Source organism: Ixodes scapularis, unplaced genomic scaffold, assembly GCF_016920785.2.
Source record: "Ixodes scapularis isolate PalLabHiFi unplaced genomic scaffold, ASM1692078v2 PGA_scaffold8__174_contigs__length_109621045, whole genome shotgun sequence".
NCBI classification, from domain to species: domain Eukaryota; kingdom Metazoa; phylum Arthropoda; class Arachnida; order Ixodida; family Ixodidae; genus Ixodes; species Ixodes scapularis.
The window spans coordinates 67,191,835-67,205,107 of NW_024609883.1; the positions used below are offsets into that span (position 1 = coordinate 67,191,835).

General features: G+C 43.5%; 1 protein-coding gene across 1 annotated transcript in view; it reads left to right on the top strand.

The window, feature by feature from the left end:
• Nucleotides 1-12,440, top strand: part of LOC120839665 (alpha-1,6-mannosyl-glycoprotein 2-beta-N-acetylglucosaminyltransferase-like) — a 29,220-nt gene extending 16,780 nt beyond the window's left edge. The window contains exons 2-5 of the mRNA XM_042287017.1: nucleotides 5,714-5,920; nucleotides 9,554-9,651; nucleotides 10,657-10,756; nucleotides 12,306-12,440. Of these exons, the coding sequence (XP_042142951.1) occupies nucleotides 5,714-5,920; nucleotides 9,554-9,651; nucleotides 10,657-10,756; nucleotides 12,306-12,440 (540 nt within the window). The remainder of the gene's footprint in view (nucleotides 1-5,713; nucleotides 5,921-9,553; nucleotides 9,652-10,656; nucleotides 10,757-12,305) is intronic.
• The last annotated feature ends 833 nt before the right edge of the window (nucleotides 12,441-13,273 follow it).

Sequence of the window (13,273 nt, forward strand, 5' to 3'; positions counted from 1 at the left end):
TAATGCCTGATGGTGCGGCAGGACAATGATGAATAAAGAATAAAGATACATGGCTGGTACTTGACGTCATCCCACCGTTCTAATAGTCACTCCTAGTCGTTTTCATCGGGGAAAACCAAATTCGGTGTTGAGAAAAGTATGGTGCAGAAGGTACCCCCGCAGCAATGGCCGCTGAAGAGACGTCAGTGCAAACCATAGACGACGTGCACGACCAAAACCGTCCCCACGGTCGGCCTTCCACTACTGACCAAAATCTCAGTGTAACGTCTTGGGTGTAATTAATTCTACTATTATTGGCGGAGTAACGGAAATTCCAGACTGTAAACTTTAATGGTGTTGGTTCAAAAAACGCATTGACTCCAAGCTTCCATCGCACTCTTTACGCATGCCATTGAAATTGTCGTAGGCAATCGATTGTCAGGGTCGTGACGTCTTAGATAGAAACCGAAAAAAGGAGCCACCAAAACATATCGTCGCCAATAGTAGTGTTGAATATACCTAGACCTCACTAGACAGAGCCGTATATGTAGATAGTTTGGCCATTCGTTGGGAAGTGGTAAGTATAGGAGACAAATGAGGAGGCGCGATTGGCCGAAAGCGGGTTGGGCCTATTCCAGGGCGGTCTTCACAAATTCGAATGTGGTCAACCAGGAGCCGGAAATAATACCCTGGCACTGGTCGCCAGAAAAAACTTAATAGATGTGTCGGAGTAACTCTCGGTGATTAAAGATATGCTGCGCGCGATGTTTCAATCGCGGTAATCCAAAATCATGGTGTAAGAGCGCGACCAGCGGAACGATGGACATAATCTGACGCCAGGCGCCCAGGGCCGGGAATGTGCCGTCCGAGCGGTCACACTCTGTCCGAGCAAAACAGAGTTCGAGCGGCCATATTCGCTTCTTACATCTTTCTACATGATCATTATCTACATTTAGCTCTTACGCGCTTATTAAAACCATATACCAATGATTAAAACTGTTTCTCACTACCAACGCTTGGGGATTATTTTCGACTTCTGGTTGGTCAAGAGAGCATGTCAAGCCTTCTTTCTGCGTCTGGAGCACGCCCTGACTTTGCCCGCTCCTCCCATTGACCAAACTCTATCTAAACATGACTCTGGCAGTGCCGCCTGCCTTCTTTGAACTAAGGTTGTGGCCAACGTTGGGTAAGGTCAGTCTGTAAGCCAGGAACCTGGCCACCACCTTGTCTCTTCTAGCGTTGGCAAGCACGTTCAATTGAAAGCTTGCCAAAGTTATCTTCACGCGCATATTACACGTGCTTCCACGCATGGGAATCGACCGAAACGCAATACATATGTTAAGGCTTGTCCGATTTACCAGCACCGGTTCAGAGCTGTGTGGGGCACTGGGCAGTGTACTTCCGGTTTGTGCATTGAGATACGACCGAAAGTACACAGCCCTACACTTTTCTGCACCGGTGCAGGATGTAAAGGTAAATCGAACGAGCCTAATTTAATCTAAATCCTAAGACGCAAAGAAATTGAATAAAATACCAACTTTTTTGTCATTTCCTTTTATCCGTGTTTTGTGGCTTAAGTTATAAGGATTGTTAACCTTATAGCTCGCCTCCATACTTTAACTTTCTTGTAATCCATAGATTGCAAAGCGTAATGTAAGGGTTATTGACAAAAGAAGGATTAAGTCTAAAAACTCAGACCTGTGATATGAGTATGGGCGAACGAAAATGAAACAAAACTTTTGGTGGTGGGCATAATAAAAGCCTTATACTTTTCCTGATGTAACATGTGTGCTATAGTTGGTTTGTGCTTATGTTACCGAAGCCGAAGCGTTGCTAAGTACGATGTTTGCATTCCAGATGCGTGCGTTCCTGGCTTTAATAAATAAAGCGTGCACCACCGCCACGTCTTCGCGAAGAGTCGTCTGCTTTAATAAGACTTCCTCGTTGTTGTTTTTAAGTTTTGTTTTAATGCTTTGCGAGTTGTATGCGGCGGTGCCAAAATCATTGGCTTGGGAGCTTAACTCTAGCATCCATGCCTTGCGACAAAGCGTAAAAGCATGCTATTCTCTCGTCAGGTGGAGCGACCAATCCTCTTCCCAGTAAACTTCAGCGAATTCAACCTGACTGTGGATCTTATCGCAGTCAGAGAAGCCGCCAATCTTATCAACAGAAAACAAGTAAGGCATTTGTGTTATATACTTCTATCTTTAACATCAGCATTCTTCGACCCCAGTAGGTATTATTATTGGCCGAGTCTACATCCACGCGCGGGGACGTAGCCAAGTCGGGAGGAGATAAGGCTCCATCCACGCAGAAGGTCACGTGACTTATAACATAAAGAGATAATTTGTTTTTATGTGCATATTATGCTTTCTTACAAGTAAATATAAAATCTAAAAATAAAGAGGTTACATTTTATTGTTGTTTTAAAGTTAATATATCACGTGACTTTACAAATTCTTAGACAATTTATTAATGTTTCACTGTTTTCTAACACCGATAGCAAATATCATGCGTCATAAAAATAGTATCCGTAGATGTCTTTATATTTATGTTGTCCAGGAGTCACACACACGTGTGGGCAGCGTGCGTGCCATCCGTGCGTGTGGGCGTGCAGCCTGCAGCCATGTGGTGTGGGCTTGGTTGGCTTGGCGCGGCTGCGGCCTCTGGGGCCTTCGCCCTTGTGCACATCGCTGCCGAGGCGAGGCGGCGAGGCTTCGCCGTGTATGTGATTGGCTTAATTCGTTGAAGGCGTTGTAGTGTGAGCTTATGTGCATCGAAGGGGACAAGTGCGAGCACACGCTTCGTATGTTCTTGACTTGCGCGCACGCTCGCTATCTCACAAAGATTGTGCGAGAAGGGAAAGCATGCATTAGACTCAGTAATAACAAACCTATTGAGAGCATTCAATCGAGAAAACTGGGTAAAAGATTCCAGAAACAGTTTATTTCATGACAAATAAAACAGTAGCCGATGCACAGATGCCACTCATCCACGAGATCACCGATGAACACGAAGCCCTTCTTGCGGCAGAACTCCTGCAGGAGCCAGTTCACTTCTTTGTGCCGATCATTCTACGGCTGGATCACTGCACTCTGCCTACGCTGACACTCCAACGAAAAGAACCTGTTCTCCCAACTCGGAAGAAAAAGCGATCTGCATCGTCGGATTGCGTTCCAAGATCTGAGCGGCCAGCCGACGGTACTTGTCAACGTACGCGCAGGCACAAACGCTGGTGTTGTTTGTGCCCAAATCGAGCAGGGCGTCAGACACTTCGAGAAGCAAAGCCTTGATCCTAATGTTACTAAACACCCGCACTTCGACAGCCACCCGGTTATTCGATGTGAAATACTGGGACAAGTATTTCACCATTGAATCCCCGGCAACCAAAACTGGAGGCATATCAGAAGCGCGACCGTGTGAATACACAAAGTTTTCTTGACCAAGAAAACAATAAAAAAAAAAAAAAAAAAAAAACTTCAGATAAACCCGCTTGGGGTTTGGGGAAGACCAGGCAGGAACAGCAGTCCGCGCACGGCAGGAACGCAAGGAGCAATGGCCACCGAGCACAAGGCAAAACAATGGGAGACAAGACCGTAGGTTGATTGCTGCGTGGACGGAGAGAAGACGGAAAAAGAACTGCTTCCGTCCACGCAAAAAAGTGACGTGGGCGCCGGAAGTGACGTAGTGCGTGGATGGAGCCTTATCTCCTCCCGACATGGCTACATCCCCGCGCGTGGATGTAGACACTCCCATTATTATTTGTAAGTAAGAAAAACAACGTGTTGGAAAATCGCTGCGCAGATTGTTGTTGACGTACTATAGAGATTTGCGCCGTCTTGTACTGCGTTGCTGCGGGACAGACGAGGTTATTGTTGCGGACGTTTAGACTTGTCCTGAACGTTGCGGACGCCACAAACCCGTCTACCGATTTGTCGGGGAACGCCGCTCAGAGATTTCACGCGAAGTGGCCCTTCCTATCGCTCACGTCCGATTGAAACCACATACATTCCCACCAGCCGCTAACCACTCAGAACGGATTTGTTAGGAGATACTTTTCGAAGTACCTATTGAAGAAACAGACGTTCGTATTCTCTCGTCGTGGCGCCGTTCCGTTGCCGACGCTCCTCATGTCACCAGCTTGTCGTCCAGTACGCGTTTTAGCCAAAGATGCCTCCCTTCACCTGTTTCGCGAGACTTCTTCGCCTGCTTCGCATCTCGACCGCGTTGCTGCCGAACTCGCCGTTCTTGGTCCGTTTCGCTGCCCCCCTCCCAACACCCGCCCCCTTGTTGCTTCTTGTCTCTCAAGCCTTACGCAAATGCACGTGTCAATATCCATAGTAACCCTGAGACGTAGGAAAAATTTAAAAAAAAACGCACAGTACACCGAAGTCTCTAACACAGCTGTGTTAGGGACTTCGTTGCACTGTCCGTTTTTTTTTCTTCTACGTCTCAGGGTTACTATGGATATCATTCACCAGCTCGCCTGTGTTTTTTTACCTCTCTGCACGTGTCAAGTTGTTCCGCAATCTCCTGGGCACCTGGCTGTAACCCTTGCATCTTAGCGGCATTATTGCAACATCTGGGTAGGTCCTAGCTTACGGGGTGGACGCGCTGCGGATCACGTGGTATCTCTGCCGCAGCCAATGGCAGCTTCGTTGGTTACAAGCAGAAGGACGGACACGAAAGCATGAATGGTTCTATCAGAATAGCTGCTCCATTTAGGCTACGGTGGCAAAACCATTACCGCACGTTTTGCACAGGAGGGAAACTCAAACGTGCCAATGCGCTCTCGAAGCGAACTCAGCCGTCAAACAATACTACACTTGCCGTTGAAATTCAATTTGCATTGCGCTTTTGATATATAATGACAGATCAGCACAAAATGCCACTTATTCAGCGCAGCTTAGGTAGCGTTTAAAGCAGCTCTATATAAAGCCAACTTTATCCCTCACGAACTCTCTTTTTCTAGATGAGTACGCTCTCTTTCAGTCAGATCCTCCCAACACGTGTCCCTAAGGTGATAATGGCGTTGCAAAACTATGCATAAAGTCCCATGTCCCCTACAATGTTCGCACACTAAAATGCTATTGGGTTTAAAGAAAAACCCGTCTTGAACCTGTTTGTATCCTGTAGTCACTGACAAGATGAGAACGACATTCCGTCTCTTTCGAATACCCTGCCTCCAGCGCCCGCCTGTTGCCTTCCTCCGTGCTTTGGCTGCGCGTGGACTCCAGAGACTGCCGAAACGCTAAAGCAGGTAGAAATTTCGCATGGCGACTGCATAACTGGGGGTCCTCCCTACTGTTATTATGATGTCAGTGATTAATAGCATCGTCTCTAAACCCTTTTAGATCTTCACTGTTAGAGTCTGTTGGAGGGAGTGGAAAGGTTCTTCAGTGCAAAAATTTAGCTATTTGGAGCCAATGCTGAAAAGAGTGTTTTCAGACATGTTTTTAAGGCTCCCATGACGGCAGTCTTCCAGATGTCCAAATATATTCTTCTTGAAGCATAATTTCCACAACTATTACACTTTTAATTACTGTCATGGTTTCTCTGACAAGCCTTCAAAAAGTTATAACTTAGAAGTACGAAAAGCTAAAGGTTGCATCTCAAATCCATCTAGTGGTTTGGAGGTAGCATTCACGACATCATGTCTGCTGAAGAATAGTTGCAAGAAGAGTTAGTATGGTCTAGGATTACGGTTAATTGCGTAATTGCGTATTATTTTCAGGAGATTCACAACCTCCTCAACTTTGGACCTTTAGCGCCCGATGACCCTGTGATCCTGGTTCAGGTACACGACCGCTGGCACTACCTGCAACACCTCCTTGAGAGCCTTTCCAGAGCGCAGGGCATTGAAAGGGCTTTATTAATCATCAGCCATGACTACTATGACAGTCACGTGGATTTGCTGCCTTCTACTATCTCCTTCTGCAAGGTAGATAATTTTTTTCAGATGTAAAGGAACTACGAATTTTTTTTTTATTTTTTACTAATTGCTAGCTGCGCAGAGTAACATAACTGGACAATCACATGAGGGTAAAGAGAAAGTAACTTGACGCCCGCTGGAAATTTCAGATATATATGAGCGGAGAATTTATTTTCATTCTCGCGTTCGGAAAATCTTTGGACTTCACCGTGATCCGCCCGGGTTTATACGGAAGCGGGCCTGACGATTGAATAGGATTGGCTGATTGATCACAAGAACAACGTCAACCGAGTCTTTTTTTAATTTTTGATACTCTTGAAAGTGTCAAATAAGGCACTGAAGCGATGGATAATACCAAATTTGTCATGCAAAGTTCATGAGAAAAATATACTATACAAGCGTTAAAAAAAAGCCGGAGAAGGCTCGAATTTTTAGAGCATACCGCACCAATCTTACTAAAGAATTACGATGTGCTAGGAAGCGCTATTGTGATTCCCTGTTTAAGTCATTGGAAGAGCTTTCGGACCTATTATGAAAAAACCTAAACCTTGTGCTAAATCGTAACCACTTACCGAATACAGTTGAGGAGGTTAACATTAATAAGAAAACATTAACAGACGTCTCCTTAGCTATTACGGTAACTGAGTTCTTCGTTAAACTAGGAAATATTTCACTCAGTCTTAATCCTTGCAGATAAATTGATCAAGGCAATACTAATTCAATATTTCTAGACCAATTCGCTCCCTTTTGAAGTACTTTCACTTATAACGCTGTTAAAAAATGTGGCTTCACTGACGCTCATAATATTCAAATCAGACTGCTGAAGTACGTTATTGACCGTATTGCTCGCTTGCTAAAGCACATTTCAACGTTGCCATTGAAACGAGTGTTGTTCCTAAACACATGCCATTACACAAGGTGCTAGTATTGCATAAAAAGAGAGTGAAAGACGATATTGGAAACTACTGTCCGATCTCAATACTTCCTGTTTTTAAAGGTTTTTGAGAATGTATGCAATCTTTTTTTATCCCATTTTTCCCACAAATACAACTTAGTCAACTCGTCGCAACTCGGTTTCAAAAAATCTTTTAACGGAAGCAGCGCTATTAGTTCGTGAATATAACATGTTAAAACAATTTGAAAATAAAAAAATATATATATTTAGTACTTGGTGTTATTGTGGATTTTACGAAAGCTTTCGATAGCCTAAATTCCAAATTGTTTTTACGGAGACCTAAATGCTATGGTCTTCCTGGAAGTGGGTTGGTGCTTGTTGGCTCGCATTTAAAACACCGAAATCAGTCTGTGCATATGAATAACTGTTTCTCTACAGTCAAGCCGATTATATCAGGTATGCCACAAGGGAGGATACTGGGCCCTTTCCTGTTTGATACACATTTCCACGATATCGCAAATAAAAATAAAACGCTAAACCAAACATTTACGCAGATAATACAAGCGGTTTTTTTTCGTTTTCTTCTTTTTTTTTAGCTGACGAATTAGATTTATTGATGGCCCTCTCCAGGAGGCCTTTATCGGGTTTAGATTTCTGGACTCCGGCTAACTCATTAAGATTAAACATAATCAAAACGAAAGCCATTGATATCCGCCCTAAAAAATGCCTATTACACCTTGAAGAAGACGCCTTTTGAAATTGATAGCTTCAAAAGGCTGCGCGTCATTTTATCAGGAAAACATGGTACACCATGCTCAATATATTGTCACGAAAAATATGTAACGAGGGGAAGTAAAACTGAACAAAGTAAACGTCTATTGGGGCGAGCTTGTGCCCAAATTAAAGGGAAATAACAGCACGTCGGAGGCGTCGAGTGTCGGCGATAAAACAGGGTCGAGCGCATGCGACAACTGATTGTATAATGCCACTCGGGGCTCCTTTAATAGCACTCTCCTTTCTATAGAACACTCTGTACTCGAACATTCCGCACTAGAACATTCTGTTCTAGTGGGGAACTAGAACAGAATGTTTGAGAATGTCGTGGTTAGTTCTAGAACATTTTGGTCTCAAATGTTCTAGAACATTTTGTTCTAAAATGTTCTAGAACAGAATGTTCTAAAACATTCTAGAACATCCAAACAAAATCGTGGTTAGTTCTAGAACATTCTGGTCTAGAACGAACCATGAAAAATCTAGACATTTTGAGAAGGTCGTTCTCAAATTTTCAAGAAGCATCGTCTTGGGAGTAAATAAAAACGTCTGGTGATCCCAGGATTTGAACCCGGGACCTCTGCGTGACTGTCTGGTGCGGTGCCCACTGGGCTACCGCTAGGCAAGCGGATATATAATCCCTAAATTCTCCCGCGTTGTCGGGGTTGTAAAACCCAATCGATCTATTTTACCAACCTCTGAAAAACTAGTAACTATAAATCACTCGGTTATTCGTACCATAACTACTGTCACCTTATCTGGTGCACGACCACGACCGAAAATTTTGAAAAGATATTCCTAGAAAATGATCATAATTATTTCCAACGCTCAACATGATCTAATGCTGGGCTGTTAAAAATAAATACGCTATCATATCGATATAGATTGACCGGAAATTTCAAAAGACAGCTAAAACGAAATTCCCGATTTCTGGCCAATCTTGCGATGATGATCAAAAATGTTGCAGCCTACCTAACTCGTCAAGCTGGATGTTGGGAGATGGGTCCTCATGAAACAAACTACGGAGAGAAAAAAAGGGTTGAATATACTCTACCTTGTTTACTAAAAAGCCTTATTAGTTGCGATTGCACATTGGCTTGCTTACCATAAATGAAGTTCGTCACTTCTGTATACAATAGTCTATCAGTGTCATTACGTTTGTGCATAATGGCGCTGATAGCTTTTTATAGCCTTTCTTTCTCTGCTTTTCTTTTATTGTTTGATGAAAAATAAAGTGATAATAATCTATCAGTACCATTTTTTGATGAAATATAAACTTATGATAGCCTATCAGTGCTCTTATGTTTGTTCATAAGAGTGAAATAAAAAAAGTCGGCAACTTCTGCCCCCCGGGGGGCCGGGTACCTGTCAAATTGTTTTTCAGGGTTTTATTCGGGTTTTCCCCTCTTTTTTTGATGGAACATTAATGTAATAATTGTTATTATTATTAATAGTATTATTATTAATATTTGCATTATTATTATTATTATTACTACAACGCCCATAACCGACTATGTATTTTATACTGTCGGCCAATAGGCGTACGACTATGCTCAACGTTTTTGGTGCAAATAGACGAAAGAACTTACAACTTCAATATTCTGGTCACAAGCTGAAGATGATAGCCCTTCTTAAATTCATTTTATGTTTTCTGTAGCAACTAACCCGTGGTGCTCGTAATAAATGCCTGTCCCATGTCTTATGAGCATAAAGTAAAATGTGTAAACAGTATTATGACTCCCTATAGCTTAAACATTGCACGGGGAGTGTCTCATGTGTTTCGTATTTCAGGCTTTTTTATCGCCTAATCTCGCAATCTCATCGGCTGCGGAGCGATGATAAGACACTCGGGACAACCTGCCAAAATTGAACACACGGGTTCATGTACTTCTTACCTGCGCAGTTGCTAACTGGCACGCGGAAGAAGAGCAGAACCTTTCTTTTTTCTTAATCAAAGAACTCGATTTTTCCTTCAGGTCATGCAAATCTTCTTCCCTTATTCGACTCAACTTTTTCCCAACCAATTCCCTGGACGTGACCCGATGGATTGTGCCCGGGACATCGGCAAAGAAAGGTAAGGGCTTCATTCCGCTTGATCATTTCTCTTCCTTGTCCAAACGTGTGCTGTGTGGAGGCTTACGTAAATGTTCTCGCTTTGCTAACAAAACTACACAACGTTGACGAAATGCAAGCAAAACCGTCTCCGCCAGTCTGTTCGCCTTTACTTTTTTCCGATTAAGGGTGATGGGATGTACCGATCTCACTATACCTGAAACGTCTTCGCACCATCTCTGTGGTATTGCTCTACTTTGTTTCAGTTTAAGTCCCCAGACGCAGCCGACACTGGCATCTACTGAGGTCAAAAAAAAACAGCGTGAAGCGCGCAAGTAATTAGGCTAGCTTTCTTGTAGATAATTGTTCCAGCGACAGATGAACACGCTCATTAAAATTAGGAACACCATTATGGTGCGCTTTTGACGCAGTCTGATAAGTAGCGGAAAGAAAGAAATTATGGCGACCAGGTAATACATTTGATAGAAATACACAAAAGATCATTAACGTTTTAGAATCTCGTATGCCGAGAAATTGCAGTAGAGGAGGAAATGGCTGCGTGCTGGGACGACAGAGAGGGGAGTTCTGATTGGAAGGATAGTGGGTAAACGCAAAGGCTAGCTGCTTTTGACTCTACACACTGTCTCCCTCCAGTCAGAGCTTAGTGGTCTTGACGTCACCACACGCTCTTATTGCAGACTCCCTTTCACTTTCTCCCTGTAATCGCCCATTCTTTTTGTTTTGAAACAAACTTGGTGGCGCCATCTGTTGGGAAATCCCGACCCACTTCCGGTTTCAGCACATTTTCAGAAGATTGCGTGGATATTTGATTTTGAAATTACTTCGAAACACGCCGTCTGGCTTAGATCCGGAACTGTTTGAGGGCTATTTGCACTCTGGCGCCTCGGCGTTTCAACTCACGCGAGAACGAGCGAAAATAGATTTACGAAAAACGTTCCCATGACAAATATCGTTTGTAAATGAAGCGCTGCCAATTACAAGGTATTTAATTATATTTTTTCTCCAGGGCTTTTCAAGTGAAGTGCCTAAACGCCAAGTATTCGGACAGCTACGGCCACTACAGGGAGAGTGAATTTACTCAGATCAAACATCATTGGTGGTGGAAGGTAATCTTTGGAGAGAAGCTCATTACAACTTGTGCCATCTAAAGATAAATTTTGTCGGTTGGTTTTTGACTGATGATATTATACTTTGTTTAACCATAAGTACGAGTGCAGGCGATACGATTGTTCAAGCAGAGACAAATGCGTAACGTCACTAATTTCGTTGTCTTTCTATACTTGTGTTATCATCGACTAATCCAATGAAGCTGAGTACATGAGCCGTACGTGACCCTGTGGTTTTTACTTGTGCCTTCGTGTTTGTACGCCTTCTAGATGTTGGCTGCGCTCAGACGTATGGTGAAACAAAGTATAGCCGCACCATACTTTGGACACCTGCTAGGGGGCCTTGCAGTCTGATGGCCTCGCAGTCGAAGAAAAAGGGACATGAGACGATGTCTTCCCCCGTGTTTTCTTTTTCGAATTTAATGTTTCCTATTTTTTCTCTTATCACAGTCTCGAATTTAGACATCATGATAAACTAGGTGCCTGCGCGCGCTGTCGTTTAAATGCTAGTGGTCGGTTGCAGGTTAAGTGTAAAGTGGAATGAGGTGGGAGGTGGGAGGAGCCTCCACTTTACTCTTAAATTGTCTCCGACTACAGCACGCACGTTTAAGGTTCTGTGGTTCTCTAAACCACTCAGCGTAAATGCGGCTCATGCACTGAACAAGGTTTCAGGTGCCCACATTCACAGCAGTAATAGACGCATGAGTACAAGAAACACGCAATCCTTGTCTGTTAAGGTGGGTTCACACATTCATACCTGGAGCGCTAAATTCACACCAGAAAGAAGCGCTGGTGCAGCGCTGACTCGAACGTGACTTAGCACTGACGCTGCACCGTTACCAGCTTTGTACCATTAATATAACGTGAAATCGGCGTTGCATCAGCAGGGTCAGCGCTTTTACCAGGGGTAACTATATAGTGGTAAGGTAGCACTCTGGTGCAACCGGAAAACAAGCGCCAGGACCCTCGCGTTCTTGTATTTAGCAAAAACGTTTATCTTGGGCAGGAAAATTTCACCCTGAACGAGATAACAACTAAGATAGGGTGATAAGGGGGGCGGAAAACTGGGGGATGGAAAGGGGAGGACGAACCATGAGGCACGGGCAGAACTACAGTGATGGTGTGTTTTTTTCCGGGGAGTTGCGATATTTTTCAAGTCCAGGCCTGATGAATTCTATTTCCCGTCTTGATAAGATTACCGAGGCCGATGAAACGTTGTTTTCTGCGTTCTGGGTGAGAAAGGATTCGCTGATCTCATGTCCGTAGCGATTGCGGTGTCCCCCCTTTGTCTTTGTTCCCGCGAAGTCAGTCGCGCATCCAATACACTCATCCGCGTGAACCGCGATCGGATGAATCAGTTCTTGAAGTGGTTTCATTTTTGTGCTCACGCAAGCGGTTATTTATACATCGGCCGGTTTTTCCTATGTGTGAAATGTATGAAAACGCATTGAGTCTTTTTACACATTGCATAATGAAAGCGATATAATCAATATATATTGCTCCTGAATGTTTCACCTCCAACACAAATCTAAACACTCTTTTCCACCAGATTAACGTCGTCATGGACACTCTTAACGTCACACGGAGCCACCAAGGCCCCATCCTTCTGCTCGAAGAAGACTATTACGTTGCCCCAGACTATCTCTCCGCCGCGCGACTGCTGCTGGATAACAAGCAAAGGTAAAATATAGAGGCAATTACGCGACAACTCTAAAAGTTTTCTGTCCATGAGGAGCAAATCAATCTATACGTTAGGTGGATAGATAAACTCTTAAATACGACGGCTGCAGTTTTTTTTTTCTTGATCTTTTATTTGAAGTGTATTTACCTAATATACAAAACGCTAAGTTTAAGACTTTTACTAGCAATACTACAAAATATTGCAATTCGAGTGAGATAAGTGTATGCACCTTCGGCGGTACTAATGAACGGGAAAATAATATTACTAAATATGTATAGCTACCTTGACCTTTGCCACCAGTCTGATAACCTGTCGGATTATCTCTACACTTCCAAGGTAGGATAGGGACGGCTTAAACTTGGGAGACGAAAAAACGCAAGAAACAGAGATAGAAGAACAAGGTACGAAGTATACTTTCCCACCAAGGCTTGAGCCCATTGAACAGCTTACCCTAGTTCGGAGCATTCCATCTAAGAAATATAATGAAAAAGCCTCCCAGATAATCAATAAAACAATTGACTGCCTCATATTCCACCGGACTCCAAAACCATCAGGTATGAGCTTCAGCTCCACAGTCCAGGAGCTCCGAAGCGAAGATCTAAAACTTTGTGTATCAGATAAAGAGGGAGGTTTTGTCGTTCTTACATAGGGAACGAACGGCGAGAAAGCCTCTCAAGCTGCATCCGAAAACTTTATTCAGTTTGAAAAAAAAAAAAAAACGAGGCAGAATTGCAAAGCAAGCCCTCATAAGCTTGCTTCAAGAGAACCACTTGAACAGCCTATGTGCAAAGATCAAAGGGACAAAAGAGGGACACTTAAAGTTATTCTTTTCAGCT